At 50.4% G+C, this 13,590-nt stretch overlaps 1 protein-coding gene and 1 non-coding gene across 10 annotated transcripts in view; both read right to left on the bottom strand.

Moving 5' to 3' along the window:
* Window positions 1-13,590, bottom strand: part of SEPTIN6 (septin 6) — a 59,400-nt gene that overhangs the window by 1,065 nt on the left and 44,745 nt on the right. For 4 of the 9 annotated variants that reach the window (XM_059156664.1, XM_059156667.1, XM_059156666.1 and 1 more), the window contains 4 exons: window positions 12,806-12,974; window positions 9,609-9,741; window positions 7,954-8,144; window positions 6,203-6,263 (listed from right to left, as the gene is read on the bottom strand). In XM_059156664.1, the coding sequence (XP_059012647.1) occupies window positions 6,203-6,263; window positions 7,954-8,144; window positions 9,609-9,741; window positions 12,806-12,974 (554 nt within the window). Of the gene's footprint in view, window positions 1-91; window positions 1,988-2,492; window positions 3,191-6,202; window positions 6,264-7,953; window positions 8,145-9,608; window positions 9,742-12,805; window positions 12,975-13,590 lie in introns of those variants that run through there. The other 5 variants (XM_059156668.1, XM_059156672.1, XM_059156669.1 and 2 more) reach the window with 5 other exon arrangements.
* On the bottom strand, window positions 446-550 carry LOC131822419 (small nucleolar RNA U13). The gene has a single exon (XR_009350276.1). It is a non-coding gene; the product is annotated as a small nucleolar RNA U13 (small nucleolar RNA).

Raw genomic sequence — 13,590 nt, forward strand, 5'->3', positions numbered from 1 at the left:
ATACTAGAAGACAGGTTAGGAAAGGGGGTCACCGACAGACCGGAACCACCGGAAGTCTGCTGAGAAGATTTTTAAGAACACCACACACTGGTTTGAAGCTTCTTGTTTTAATTAAAAAAAAAAAAAAAGCCACGTGTGAATGCCAAATGATTAAAACCAAAACCAAAAGTGATTTGCACCGCAGCGAGGAAAAGGAAACTTCTTGGCTTAAGAGGAATGGGGTGTGTGTGTGTGTGTGTGTGTGTGTGATCACATATAGGAATTTTTCAGGAAAGCCATTCCGCGTTCCAGTCTGGGAAAATACTGACTGGATTTGTCTCACCAGAGGTTAACAGAGTACTTAAGGGTATTTAAAACAACAACAATTGTACGAATTACAAAGAAAAAAACTGGTTCCGTCTACAGTGAGAAAACTACCCAGGAAAAGAACCATTTTTTTTTTCCACGTCAGATGGGTAATGTGCCGAGGTCGTAACAAGGTTTGAGGGTGGCACATGTCACACAAGAGTGTGAACACCCTAATCATCATGCTTATGAACTACAAAAAGAACTATGTTAATCCTTTTAGTTGACTTCAGAAAGGCCTTCTGTTCCCTCGCAGGTTAGATTTTTTCCTTTACCAAACTTCCTTGATTACAAGGGTCCTGTAAGGCACCTGTTCCACACTCACGTGCCTGGGCCCCCATCCAGAGTTCCAGAAAAGCGGACCTGTTGGCTGGTCAACAGGCACCGTCAGCAGAAACGCTCAGCTCAGAAGTTGGCCTGGAGTCCTCTGCTTTGCCAGCCCCCACCCACTCCCTCCTCAGTTTCCTATGGGGGTAGGGGGAATCCTCAAAGGCCCTGTGATGTCAACTATCCGTTTTCTCCCAAAATCAAAAGACCTTGGTCTCCAGCAACAGAGAGGAACAGGCTGAATCCATTTGTGACATGGAGGCGGGATCAGGAGACACTGAATTTCGCCTGCTTTCCACCGCAGAACAGCACTGGGACATCGGGCCAGTCCCTCGACTTCTCCGGCTCTCCATTTCCTTTGGGTCGTATCTGTTTGATGAACCAAAATTTCTCCCTGGCCCTGACCTTCCCGCCTAGTCCCTGAAGTTCTCCCAAAGCTGGCTGGCGGGTCTACTACTTTTGAAGTTTTCAGAGCTCCTCAGGCCTCAAGTAGTTAATATGTAAACAAATGCAAATGAGAAGCCCCCCATTTGTGATGCAAATGATAACCCAGGGAAATGGTGATCGGCTGGTTGTTTGAATTTGAGGTTCTTGGGAAAGAGCTGTTAAGACTGGACCCCAAGACAGCAAAGCTGCAAATGCAATGCCTTTCCCAAGGACACCTGCCAGCCCTAATGTCGGATCTCTCCAAGCTACTGGCGGAATATCGTTTTTTGTTTGTTTTGTTTTGAATCTCCACGCATGGGATCTCCTAAAATCCTCCCCTAGGAGACTTGGATTTTTCTCAAGAAACTCCAAATTTGCCTCTGGCCACTAACCAATGAGTGACTCACCCAACACTACACATAAAAACTGCACTCTTGCTCTGCCAACAAGAAGAGAGAACATGTGCGTACATTCGTTTCTTGTTGCTTCTACTTTTCACTTCCTGTATTATTTACAATCTCTTAGGGAAGAGAGGAAAGCCCCTCCCCATCCTCAGCACTTCGGGAAAGCCCTGAAAATTTGGCATAGCCTGGTTTTACTATGTGTTTTGGGGGGGGGAAATGTGATACCCTCCCCCTCAAAAAAACCCTTAAAAAAAAAAAAAGTAAAGAAGAAGAAGGTCATGATCATTGCCAGCGGACTCGGAGGCAGAACTCAGAAGGAGAGGTGGAAGTCCGTGGCTGGGGTGGGGGTGGGGGGTGGGGGGTACTGTCTGCCCCTTCCCCCAAAGGAAAGCTGTCAGTTAAAATAGGAACCTTGGCTTAAAAGGCTAAATGGAGTCCAGTCCAGCTGTAGCGGGGAATACTATTCAGTACACAGCCATGGATTACTGCAAAGGAAGGGCAGAGAAACGGCGCATTAGCCACACATTATTGCCACGTGACCTTCAGCTCGGTCTCTTGCTTCCTCTCTCACTGGCCAAACACCAAAGGATGCTGTACCTTGTGGCCCTGACAGTGGAGGGCTCTCTACTTCAAAGGGGTTCCCAAAGCCACTATCCCATAGGCCCATTATAAAAATTGGGGCTGAACTACATTTTAAATATCACATCCAGATAAAGTTAGGGACCTTCCCAGACAGAACCCCTCTTCTCTCCTCCCCAGCAGACAGTCTCGCCTCTTCTTATGGGTGGGTGGGGGGGAGACACAGGTTAAAATTCATCCTATGCACCAACTAAAGACTGGAAGACGCATCAGAGCAAAGCTGAAAACATTGCTTCTTTGACCTTGCAGTCTGGCAGTTTCCAGCATGAACCTGCAACTAGGCCTGCCTGAGTAGAACGGAGATACTGAGACACCTCAGAATTCCAGAAGTCTATCATTGAAGACACTAGGTTGATAATAACATTCAGGTTTATTCTCCCTTCTGCATTTGTGGGTTATCTGGAATTAGAGAGAGCAGAGATTTATGTTCTTTTCTTCAGCAGTCATGTTTTCTGGAAAGGACTTGGTTCTGGATTTTTAACACAACTTGAGTACAACTTACTTGGAGCAACTCAAAACTGGAAAAGGCGGGGCTGAGAGGCCTGAAGAAAAAGGCACCAGAGGATCTCCTTTTGGAGCTCTCTGAGAAGGGGCCATGGCTCCTGTTGGGGGTTAGGAGGGGGTCAGGGAAGCCCAGTGCGTGGGGACTAACTGGGACTCACTGGCGCTTATGCAGCCACGGTGGAGGCAAATACTTCAGGGAAACAAGCAGCAATCAGAATTCGAACAGGGAAGCTGGTGGTGGAGAGTAGGAGATGGGACCCTCGAACATGTTCTAGTCTGGCAAAGATGGCGGGGGAGTGGCTGGCGGTGGTGGGGAGGGGCAGGGACTGGGATGCAGGAGGCATCTCCACTTCCAAGCCACGTGACCGCTGGCTTCTTGACCAGAGGCCAGACACCATCCTCAGACTCCCAGGCTTCTCTAAACTTTGGCAGGAAAAGGGGGGAGGGCATGGGTTGTGTGCCCCCTCAGGCGTGTTAAGAGGAGATTAGAGAAAGGGAGGCCCAGCTCTGTTGCGCAGGAAAAGGGCGTCTACAGGAAGCCCAAACTGAAAATGAAAAGAGAAGTTGGGTTAATGAATGGATGGATTAATGTACAACAACAACAACAAAAGGTTAGAAGGAAATTGTCGTGATGGCTAATGGATAAATTAGGATATAGCTATGTTAGAATAAGGTCTTATTGCATTGGCTCCTGGAAACATGCTCTCTCTCTCACATACCCCCATACCTCTCAGAGTGACAGGAGAGTGGCTTTAGCTAAGCAAAATAATTACCAACAGCCAAAGAATACTTTCTCTCTTCTTAATTACTAGGCCCTGATGCCCTGCCCCAAGGCACTGTACAGGAGTCCAGTCAGCAAATCTCCAACCAGAGGGCCTCAGGCCACTGGGCAGAGTGCCAGGCTCTTGGCCACGGCTTGCCTTGTCCCACAGGGAAAGTAGAGGGGGTGGAGGTTTCTCCTCAGGTAGACTCTGGAGCAGCCCCACTTAACTAACTGGTACCCTGAGGCAGGACTGGGAAGTATCTGGAGATGGTTGAGGGGTGTGCAGTAGGGTCCAGACCACACTACCTGCCACTATTTTGGGAGCCTCGGTAAGCCTCTGAAATTCCCCACTCCTTCATCCATTTGTCTTGCAAACTAAAGACTATTCTTTTCTTCTCTGCCTCACAGGATTGTTGCAAGGGGAAAATAATATGTCGTCTGGAGAAACGCTTTGGAAAGTATTAAAATGCCACACAAATGCTCACCCCTTATTCTAGTCTTTGTCTACTTCCCGGGGGAGGAGAGACCTAAACAACATGGCGACGGCCTATGCTCGGGGCAGTGTGGGCGGGCGGACATATTTTGGTACGTGTATCCTGTCCACATCCTGTGTGTGCGCACGCACACACACACACACACACACACACACACACCCCACGGGCCAAGGGGCCAGAAACCATTGAGATAACAGTATGGGCAACTGTGTAGGGGTCCCAGAGGAATATCTCTTGCAAGTGCAGACTGTGGGCCCCTAGAGCCTCCAGACATTTCAAAACCAGGGAGGAACAGTGAGCCTCCCCTTGCCCGTGCTGCAGTTAATGAGGGGTGACCTTTGTGATCTGCCCCTCGAATGAGGGCTTTGGAGGAGGGGACAGGCTGCCCTTGTGGCTTTCAGATGCCCTGGAGCCCAGCCCCCCACCCTTACTTGGTTTGGGACTGTCCTCGCAGTCTGCTGGGGAGAAGCCTGCCAGGAAAAGCTGATCTACGTGGGGTTGGGGTGGGCTGTTCCCACTGGTTGCCAACTGTCTCTCACTTGCACAGCATGGCTTTAATTATAGTTTTGCCAGAATTCATTTTCGTAATGGCTACTAACAATGATTTACCCAGGAAAACATGAACCAAACTGTGTCAGGCCCTGGGCACTGCAACCAAAGTCAACCAAGTCTAACCCACCAGGATTCGTCTTTGCTGCGGTCCTCCCTGAAAACAGGGAGGCAAATACGCAGAGCCCCTAGAGGCGTCAGACACTTTGCTGGAGGCATGAGAGCCACAGCAGTCACAGACACTCTAGGAATTCTAAGTCTTCCCAAATGGAGATCTGCAGCTTCATACCCATCAACTAATAGGGGCTCCAAGACTTGCCTTTAAGCCAGACAATAAATTATTGCATTATTCTTTTAGGGTTGTTTCCTTTGGCCAAATTTCAGGGGCCTTGTGTTTCAGAAGCCTCTGGGGACTTCCTCCTGGAGATCTGCTTGAAATTAGAATGTCTTGCCAGCTGCCTGAAGTCCCCAGACCGATACTGCCAGCCACGGATTTGGCGAATAACAGCAGGCTGTCCATTTAAATCATAAACTACATTGTGGGGAGAAGCCTTCTTGATAGTTTACATTCCGTGATCCAGACAAGCCAAATGCAGAAGGCGTTTATGAGACAGCCGGGGTATTCGGAACACTGGCTAGAATGTGATGGTAACAAATTGTGCATTTTGTAGGTGTGGTAACAGTGGCGTTGTGGTTATGGGTTTTTTTTTTAAAGAGTCATCATCTCTTAGAGACCCCTGCATAAGTACTGACAGATAAATGATATGGCTTTTGCTTTACAGGAATCCAGCAGGTTTGGGATTAACAGATGAGATGGCATTGGCCATATCTGGAGAGTTTTGGGGGGACCGGGCTGTGGACACACAGGGTTACATTATACTCTCTTCTCTTGTTCTTGTCTGGAAGCTTCTATGGCCAAGTTTAACAAAATAGCAGTATGCCTAATTCTGTGAAACATATACTTATGTTCCCTTGCTACTCACAGAGTCTAGAAGAATAGATAAAAGGTGCTTAACCATTGCTATAATTAACTTATAAACTACATGATGCCAAGGACTGTATTCACTCCACAGACATACCAGCCCTCAGGAATCCATGCTGCCAAAGTTTGCCTACTTGCCTTCTTATCGAAGGAGTTCAGGCAGCTGGTCTTTATAGAATGACATGTAAGGAAATCTCTATAATATCTTAAACCTCATTTTCTTCCATTTTTATTATGGGTTTTTTTGGGAGGGGGGTGGGCACAGAGCCAAAGGCAAATTTGAGAACTTGAACCCCTTGGATAAGAAACGGCCACCAGAGGGAAACAGAGAAGCAAGTTTCTGTTGACTTGGAACAGTCCCAAACCTGGGGTTCAATGTCAACCCTGACATTACAGGACAGACCAGCGAGCCCATTAATCTCCCTCATCACTACCCATTAGTTAATTCTGAAAGTGATGATTAAGGGCATTTTTAAGAGAAAGAAACAGCTACAATTGACACCTCAGCTACCCGTCACAGAATCCACCTAGGCTACCCAGCCGTCGCAGCGGCAAGTCTGAAAACACTCCGCTTGTCCCCATGCAGGCCAACATTCCACACGTACCCTGGAGACTACAGCAAACTGTTGCTTAATGCTGTCAGTCACAAGAGCTAGGACCGTGAAGCAGCTTTTTGGTGACTGAGTATGCGTGTTGACTGGAGAGAGGGATTTGGGGAGATGTGTTCTAGAAGCCACCGCCAGTTCTACTGAGAGTTAATAAAGCTTACCAGGACCTGGGTCTCATGCAGCATGCGGCAAACAGCAGAGTTAACTGTAAAACAGTAAGAGCTGATGAAGAGAGAGTGAGCTTGAGGACAAATCCAATTTTATGAGTTGACGCAAACAATGAAGGGTTAGCGATCAAAGGAAATGAGGAAGAGTGGGGTTGGGGGAGAGGGAGGGTGGGTGGGTACGGACCCCTGAACCATGGGCACTCTTTCTTAACCTCTGGAGAAGACATGTCCCGCTATGGAGGGTCTTCTGCCTGGAGCGGGAGAGGGGGGATCTGTCCACGTGAGACCACTAGGAGGGAGCGCCTGGTCTGGGAGGAACTTCAAGTGAGCGTCGGAATAGGGAATATTTACAGTTTAGTGTCAGTTTAGTGTCAGGCTGTGAGGTTAGAGCTGGAGGACAGATTTAGTTTTTCCCAATCTTAAAAATAGGAACCCATTCTTGCTGGTGTGACTCACACACAATCCCAGATCAGTTCATAGACAGCGTGTCCAAAGACGCTTTTTTCTGGCTAGTTAAACTTTGTCCATCAGGTAACACCAAAACAAGTTCATTAGTCCGTGAATCTGACACAGAGTCTGGGGACTCAGTAACACAAATTTCTGGGCTCATGGGTGACAATGTTCAAATTATAGTTTTGAATAACTGGATTGGGGCACTGAGTGTGTTCAGATAGTAACTACTTCACTGTTGTGCCGAAGCCACTGTTTTATTCCTAAGTGATCAGTTGAGGCAAGAATAAGTCGCTAAGAACAGAAGGTAAAGATCGTGGACACCTTTTAGATCCTGGGGTCCCTTTGGTAAGGACGTGGCCCAGGACTCCCCATGAGGGCTTCCTCACACTGTGTCACATTGTGTCACACTGTGCAAGCAACTACAGCATAGGGGACCCCTGGATAAGTCCCACTGGGAATCCTTTCCTCTCCTCTGGCTCCAGGATGCCGAATGGGGAGCTCAGGCCAGCAAAGCCACAAGGCAGCTCAGGGTTATGGGCCCGCACGGGAGCAGGAGCCCATGCTGTCCTGCCTTATCAAGTACCAGGGGGACGGACAGACTCTATAGTCACTGCCAGCTTGAGGTTGGGGCACATGGAGTCTACTAGCACCTGGGGGCTCCCCACCAAGTACTCACCACCCGACAATGATGTGGCCAAGAGGGAGGGATGGCACAAACTGGGAGACCTGGACTGGGCTGCAGCCTTCAGTAAAAGCAGTTAAACTGCGGGCTGCGGCTAAGTGAGAAGCGGGTCGGGGGGCTAGAGGCATGGGGAGGTGAATGCCTCAGACACGGGATGAACAAGCAGGCCCATAAGCCACATTGGCGCCAAGCTCTTGGGGAGAAAGAGGGTGCCTGGGGGCTTCTGCTAAGGCGGGCTCTCTCCTCTGCCCTCTAAGTGCTCCTCTTCCTTCACTTGTTCCTTGCAATTCTGCAGATCTCAGGGTTTCCTCCTTTCTTTCTCCCCTCCCATGCTCCGTTTGCCCCACTTGGGTCCCTCCTTCCCCTGCTCCCTGGACCTTGCCGGGCTTTCCCACCCAGCTGAGTAGAGGGGCTGGGGCCCCTGGGACCACAGCCCGCCCCTACTCTCAGTTCCCCAACTCAGGGGACACGGAGACCAGTGATAGGGACTCAAACGCAAAATGCACCTGTCAGCCCACAGCCCTCACCCCCTGCCCAGTCTCCGGGCCCTGTGCTGAGGGGATGAGCAGGAGGAGAGAGAAGCTACAGCCCCGAGCAGCCCACCACTTACTTTTTCTTCTCTTTGTCCCTTTTCAGAGTCTGTGAGCCTCCAGCTTGGGAGCCCTGGGACTGGAGCAGCTCGGCCGCTGTCTTTCTCTGTTTGAAGGCGTTCACTTCATCGTCCAGGGACTTCTTCTTATCCTCCAGCTTCTTCTTCTCATCCTGGTGTAGCTTCTTTAGACGGTCAAACTTCTCGTGCAGCTGGCAGGGAAGCACAGGGGGTCTGAGGAGAGGCCCCCTGGGAGCGGCTCCTCACGGAGCCAAGTCCAGGGCAGGTGGGGACCGGCGGCACCGGCGGGGACCTGAGGAGACATTTCTGCCAGGGATTGCTGTGATGGCACCAGAGGGCATGGTGTCTGCGGTAGGTCCCTCCCCTGCCACCTCATCTCCACGTCTCTGCTCTTGAATGTGGTCAGGGGACTGTTATTAATGTCTATTAATTAAAAATTAGTATTAAGAACCGTTCTGGTGTTATTTGTATTTTATGAGGAAACTGGGCAGAGAAGTGAAGGAATTTGCCCAAGGTTAATCCATACTTCAGAGGATTATATGACAAGATGGCCCAATATGAGAGAGGGCCTCTGCCTTTCCTTACTCCCTCTGGTCAAGGAGGATCACCATGGGTTGCAGGAAAAACTTCAGCAGTGCCGAAGCTGGTCAAAGAAAATACTTGTCCTCAGACATGGAAGGAGATGAAAGGATTTTATAAAATGGAATGAATGCAGAGACCTCAGCTTTGACCAAGGGGAGACTCAGCTAGCCCTAGATAGAACCCAGACACCCGAAGGAGAACGGTAAGAACATTCTGGCATGCCACTGCGCTAACAAACCAGAACGTGATCAAGTCCCCTGAATACCAAGTATAACCTCACTTTCTTTTGAGGGTTCTGGAGAGAATTTAGGATTCCATAGCAATCAAATCACACCACAGAGGAGGACAAGTCTCCGGGTCCTACAAGTGTTTGGGACTGTCACTTAGTAAGGGGAGATGGATGACAGGCTGGCTGAACAGATCGGCTTTTACTCGTCCCCTGGGGTACAGTGGTGGAAGCTGTGGCCATCTGTTTGCTCTAACCTGGCTTTCATTCACTGGCCTTTCACTCATTTATCTTTGAGAACCCCTCGTGTCTCCTCCAATGTACCAGGTGGCATTTTGCTTTTGAAAAAGTGAAACTGAAAAACAAATCAATATCCATGCCATGGACTTTTCCCTTGACTCTTGAGCAGCACTGCCGCATAGAACTTTCTGCGGTGATGGACATGTTCATAGCTGGGCTCTCCAATATGGTAGCCACCACTACAGGAGGACTGAGCGTTTGAAACAGGGTTACTGCGACTGAGAAACTGAGTTGTACATTTTATTTCATTTTAGTCCATTTAAGTGTAAACAGCCACACGTGGTTAGTGGCTATGGGAGTGCGAGGCTCTAGAGAATTAAGGGACACAGAATGAGAACACATCCCAGCCTTGGGGAATGAGGGATCAAGAAGACACAGATCTCACAGCATCCTCGGTGCCAGTCAAGGCAGGGTTGCTGATGCCGGGCCCTATTCCTGCCTGGAAGCTTCGAGACTCCTGCCGGCTGTGTCCTTGTGGCAGAAGCCTCTACTGAATCCAAGCTGAGCCCCCTCTTCCTGTCTGTTGGGCAGTCAGGGTCACATTTACCTCTTTCTCAGCCTCTTTAAGTTCAGCTTCTTTCTCTTTGACTCTCTGGACAAACATCTGTCTCATCTCCTCTTCTTTTTTCTGGAGCTCCCCCAGGAACTCATTCCTTTTGGCCTCATATGTCTCCTGTAAGCTGCGAATATGGTCAGGTTAATTCCCCTGCCTTTGGAATGGCCCTTCGTCGATGAAAACTGGCCCCAGTGATCCTCCCTGGGTCCCCCCACCCCCCCTTTCCCCCATTCTGGGAGAGGTGCAAAGACAGAACCATAAAGCTGCAGGCAGCTGGCTTGGCGTGTGACCGCAGGGTCATGGGCTGCTCGAGGGGGCTGAGGTAGCCCTGGGGAACTGACAAGACACTTGGAACTAAAAGTGACTCCGAGCATCTGTTTCTCTGACCCGGTGACCCAGGTGAGGAAAGAGGACCAGAGAAGTGAGGCGATTTGCTCAAGGCCACATGGCTAGATAGAGGCAAGGCAGGAACCAGAAGCTGGGTCTCTGGTCTCTTAATCTGGGTCCTTCCTCTGCACCTGGCTCCCATGTCCTGGCTCCGAAATGGACCACATTAGTAGAATATTTCAAAAAAACATGTGGTGAGACTCCACCGTGTGCTAGACACAGGCTCAAGTGACGCTATGCTAGTCATTCAGCATCTAGAGCCAACAGCCACTGGGCCCACCACCAAGGAACTCACGGTCGGTCTACTGGGAGGTGCCCAGGCCAAGTCTCCCTGCCCCCAGCCTCAGTTTTAAAACCACAGGAGTCAACCTAGTGAAGAAGAGGAGGGCTCATGCTCTGAAGAGGGCAGCAGGTGGAAGGGCACATGTGGAGAAACGATGATGCACTTGGGGAGCCGGGCGGGTCCAAGATGGCCGGAGAGGATCGCAGAAGCTTTGGAGCAGAGGAAGTTGAGGTTCCCAAGTCCAGCGGGAGAGAGCAGGTGTTGGAGGTCGCCCTGCGCACTTGGCCTTTTAGCCACTGCAGGGTTTCAAGCAGGAGGACTGACTTCACACCATTTAAAAATGAGAAAGACCCCTCCGGCTATTGCGTGAAGGACAGACTTCCCCACAGTCCAAAGAAGAAATGACGGGATCGCTCACTCCCACAAAAAAGCCGGAAAAAAACAATGAGATCTTGCCATGTATCACAAGACAGAGGGAGCCGAGGGCAGGCGGGGGGGCGGAAGCCTAAGTGAAAGGAGTCGGTCAGAGAAAGACAAATGCCAGGTGATTTCACCTGTACGTGCGACTTAAGAAACAAAAACAAATGAACAAGGAGAAAGGAGAGACAGACAAACAAAAAAACCAGACTCTTAAATACAATGAATCATGGAACACTGCATCAAAAACTAATGATGTACTATACGGTGACTAACATAACATAATCTAAAAAATACGGAGAATAAGGTTGCCAGGTGTGGGCTGGGTGGGGGGTGTTGGGAGGAGATGGGTGGGGATGGAGGAAATGGGATAAAGAAGGAACAATGGGGGGCGCCTGGGTGGCTCAGTGGGGTAAGCCTCTGCCTTTGGCTCAGGTCATGATCCCAGGGTCCTGGGATCGAGCCCCGACAGGCTCTCTGCTCGGCAAGGAGCCTGCTTCCCCCTCTCTCTCTGCCTGCCTCTCTGTCTACTTGTGATCTCTCTCTGTCAAATAAATAAATAAAATCTTTTTTTTAAATCCAGATTTGAGGGAACCTACAGGACAGTGAGGGAAGCAGAAGGACGTTAGAATAATTTGAGTTTTTTGGCTCAGGCAACTAGGTGGACAGTGGACCCAGGAAGTGCAGCAAGGAACCCTGGGAAAGGGGTGTGTTTACGAGGGGACAAGACGGAGTGAAGTTTAGACCCCTGCACTTGGGGGTATGTCCTCCATGGGGCGTCCAAGTCAGACTATCTGGTTGGCAGTTGGAGCAATGAGTTTGGGGCTCAAAAGTATGACTTTGGCATGGGAGTCATCTCTTTCTAAGCAGTAAGAAGGGCTGATTGTAAAAAGAACTTGCTGCCAAGAGAAGAAAGAGGGGCAGGAGCAGAGGCCCTAGGAAGGAACCCTGGGGTACCCCAACATTTAAAGTGAGCTGAAGAAAAGGTGCCTGCCAGTGTGGCCCAGAGGAGGAAGTGGAGAGAAGGACCCGACCCTGCCCGGCCAGTGTGAGGGAAGCCAAAGGCAGAGAGAATTTCGGGAAAGCAGCGGTGGGGAGGAATACTGAACGACTGAATGAGCAGGCTGGGGCACACAGCAGCAGATTAAAGCTGTGGGAGAGGGGTGCCTGGGTGACTCAGTCAGTGAAACGTCTGCCTTCAGTTCAGGTCATGATCCTGGGGTCCTGGGATGGAGTCCCGTGTCACCCTCCCTGCTCAGTGCAGAGCCTGCTTCTCCCTCTGCCCCTTCCTTCCACGCCGTTTGTGCTCCCTCTCTCTCTGATAAATATAGAAATAAATCTTAAAAAAAGATAAAGCTGTAGGAAGGGAGAGGGAAAACTGAGGGAGTACCCACCAGAGAGGTGAGCACAACTTCCCCCATCCCCAGGAGCTCCAGCCGCCCCTGTCCCCGAAGGGGAGCGAGTCCACTCCTTCGGAACCAAGCCTCCCTGCAGGACTGGCCACGCTCTGCCCCTAGGCCGACTTCATGCTGGGAACAGGTACTGTGGGATCTCAGGGACCATCTGAAAACCTGGGCCCACAAGCACCCCCCTCACTTCCTAATTGAGGCCCGACACTTCCTAAGAGGGGACTGAGCTGTAAAATAAAGGACATCCCATCGTGATTTCCAGTGTGGGACTTATGTCACACATCATGCAGACAGATCAGATGGCTGCTGTCGGCATAGGAAACCACTTTCAGAAACATGCCTCTTGAAGAAAAAAAATAAAGAAAGAAAGAAACATTCCTCTTGTCTGAAAGCATCTCAGATTCTGATTTGAGAAGTATGTCAGAGATTATCAACATCCCACGGTCGGAAAAAACCTTGCCCTTGAACGCAGACACTAAGGACAGTGCCTGAAGAGCATGAAGGTCATCGACAAGTGCGCAATGACTGCTACCCGGTCCCGTCATCTGGGCTTGACAAGGGGAAGGAGGGGACGGAGCAGCTCAGAAATCTGGCGGGGCAGCCTGAGTCCAAAGAAGCAAGCGGGCCCATAGGCAGGGTCCGGGGCAAGCCTTCCACAGTCACAGGGTGGGCCAGGCTGGCTGGAGGGGTACCTGAAGGGTTTGCTGTCAGGGTCTGTGTCCTTGAAGCCCATCTCCTCCAGCTTACAGCGCCGGTAAAGCTCGTAGTGCCGGCTGTGGGTCTGCTCCCGGAGGTCCTCCATGTTCACCCGGATCAGCATCTCCCGAAGCTTCACGAAGTCACAGTGGGCCTCGTTCTCCACTGCACGGCAGGGGAGGGGGGTTGAAAGCGCACTGAGAGGAGGGCCAGAAGCAGCGGAAACGGACCGATCGAGAGGCCAGAGGCCTCCCGGCCACATGGCCCCTCCATCTGGGTGTACACAGCCTGCGAATTGGCCTCCTGATCCCCTTTTCCACGGAAAACACACATGAACAGTTACAAGGCGGACAATAATGGAAAACTACAAAACCATAAAAAAAAATCTAAGAAGGCATTCCGTGGCACCTCACGGGAACGTCTGTTTGCTCTGTGCCGCCTTTGCATTCATGGGAAATGCACATTCAGCCATCCGTCCCATGAAGAGTTCTGGCATCTCTGCTCTCAGTATTGTGTGAGGCACCAGGAATTCAGAAACGAAGTCACGGAGCCTTGCCCTAAGGAGCTTACAGTGGAGTGGAAGATTGGAAGCAAACAGGCAAATACAATGCAAAAATTACCAAAGCGGAGGCCTGTATGGTGCAAGCCCAGAGGACGGGCGGGGGCCGAAGGTGCCCCAGCAGAGTGAAGGCTTCACTAGAGAGGCTCTTGAAGGAAAAATGAGAATGTATCAGGCAGATCGGGAAAGGGTCCACACAAGGTCTCAATAACGTTAGGCAAG

Source organism: Mustela lutreola, chromosome X, assembly GCF_030435805.1.
Source record: "Mustela lutreola isolate mMusLut2 chromosome X, mMusLut2.pri, whole genome shotgun sequence".
Classification (NCBI taxonomy): Eukaryota; Metazoa; Chordata; class Mammalia; order Carnivora; family Mustelidae; genus Mustela; species Mustela lutreola.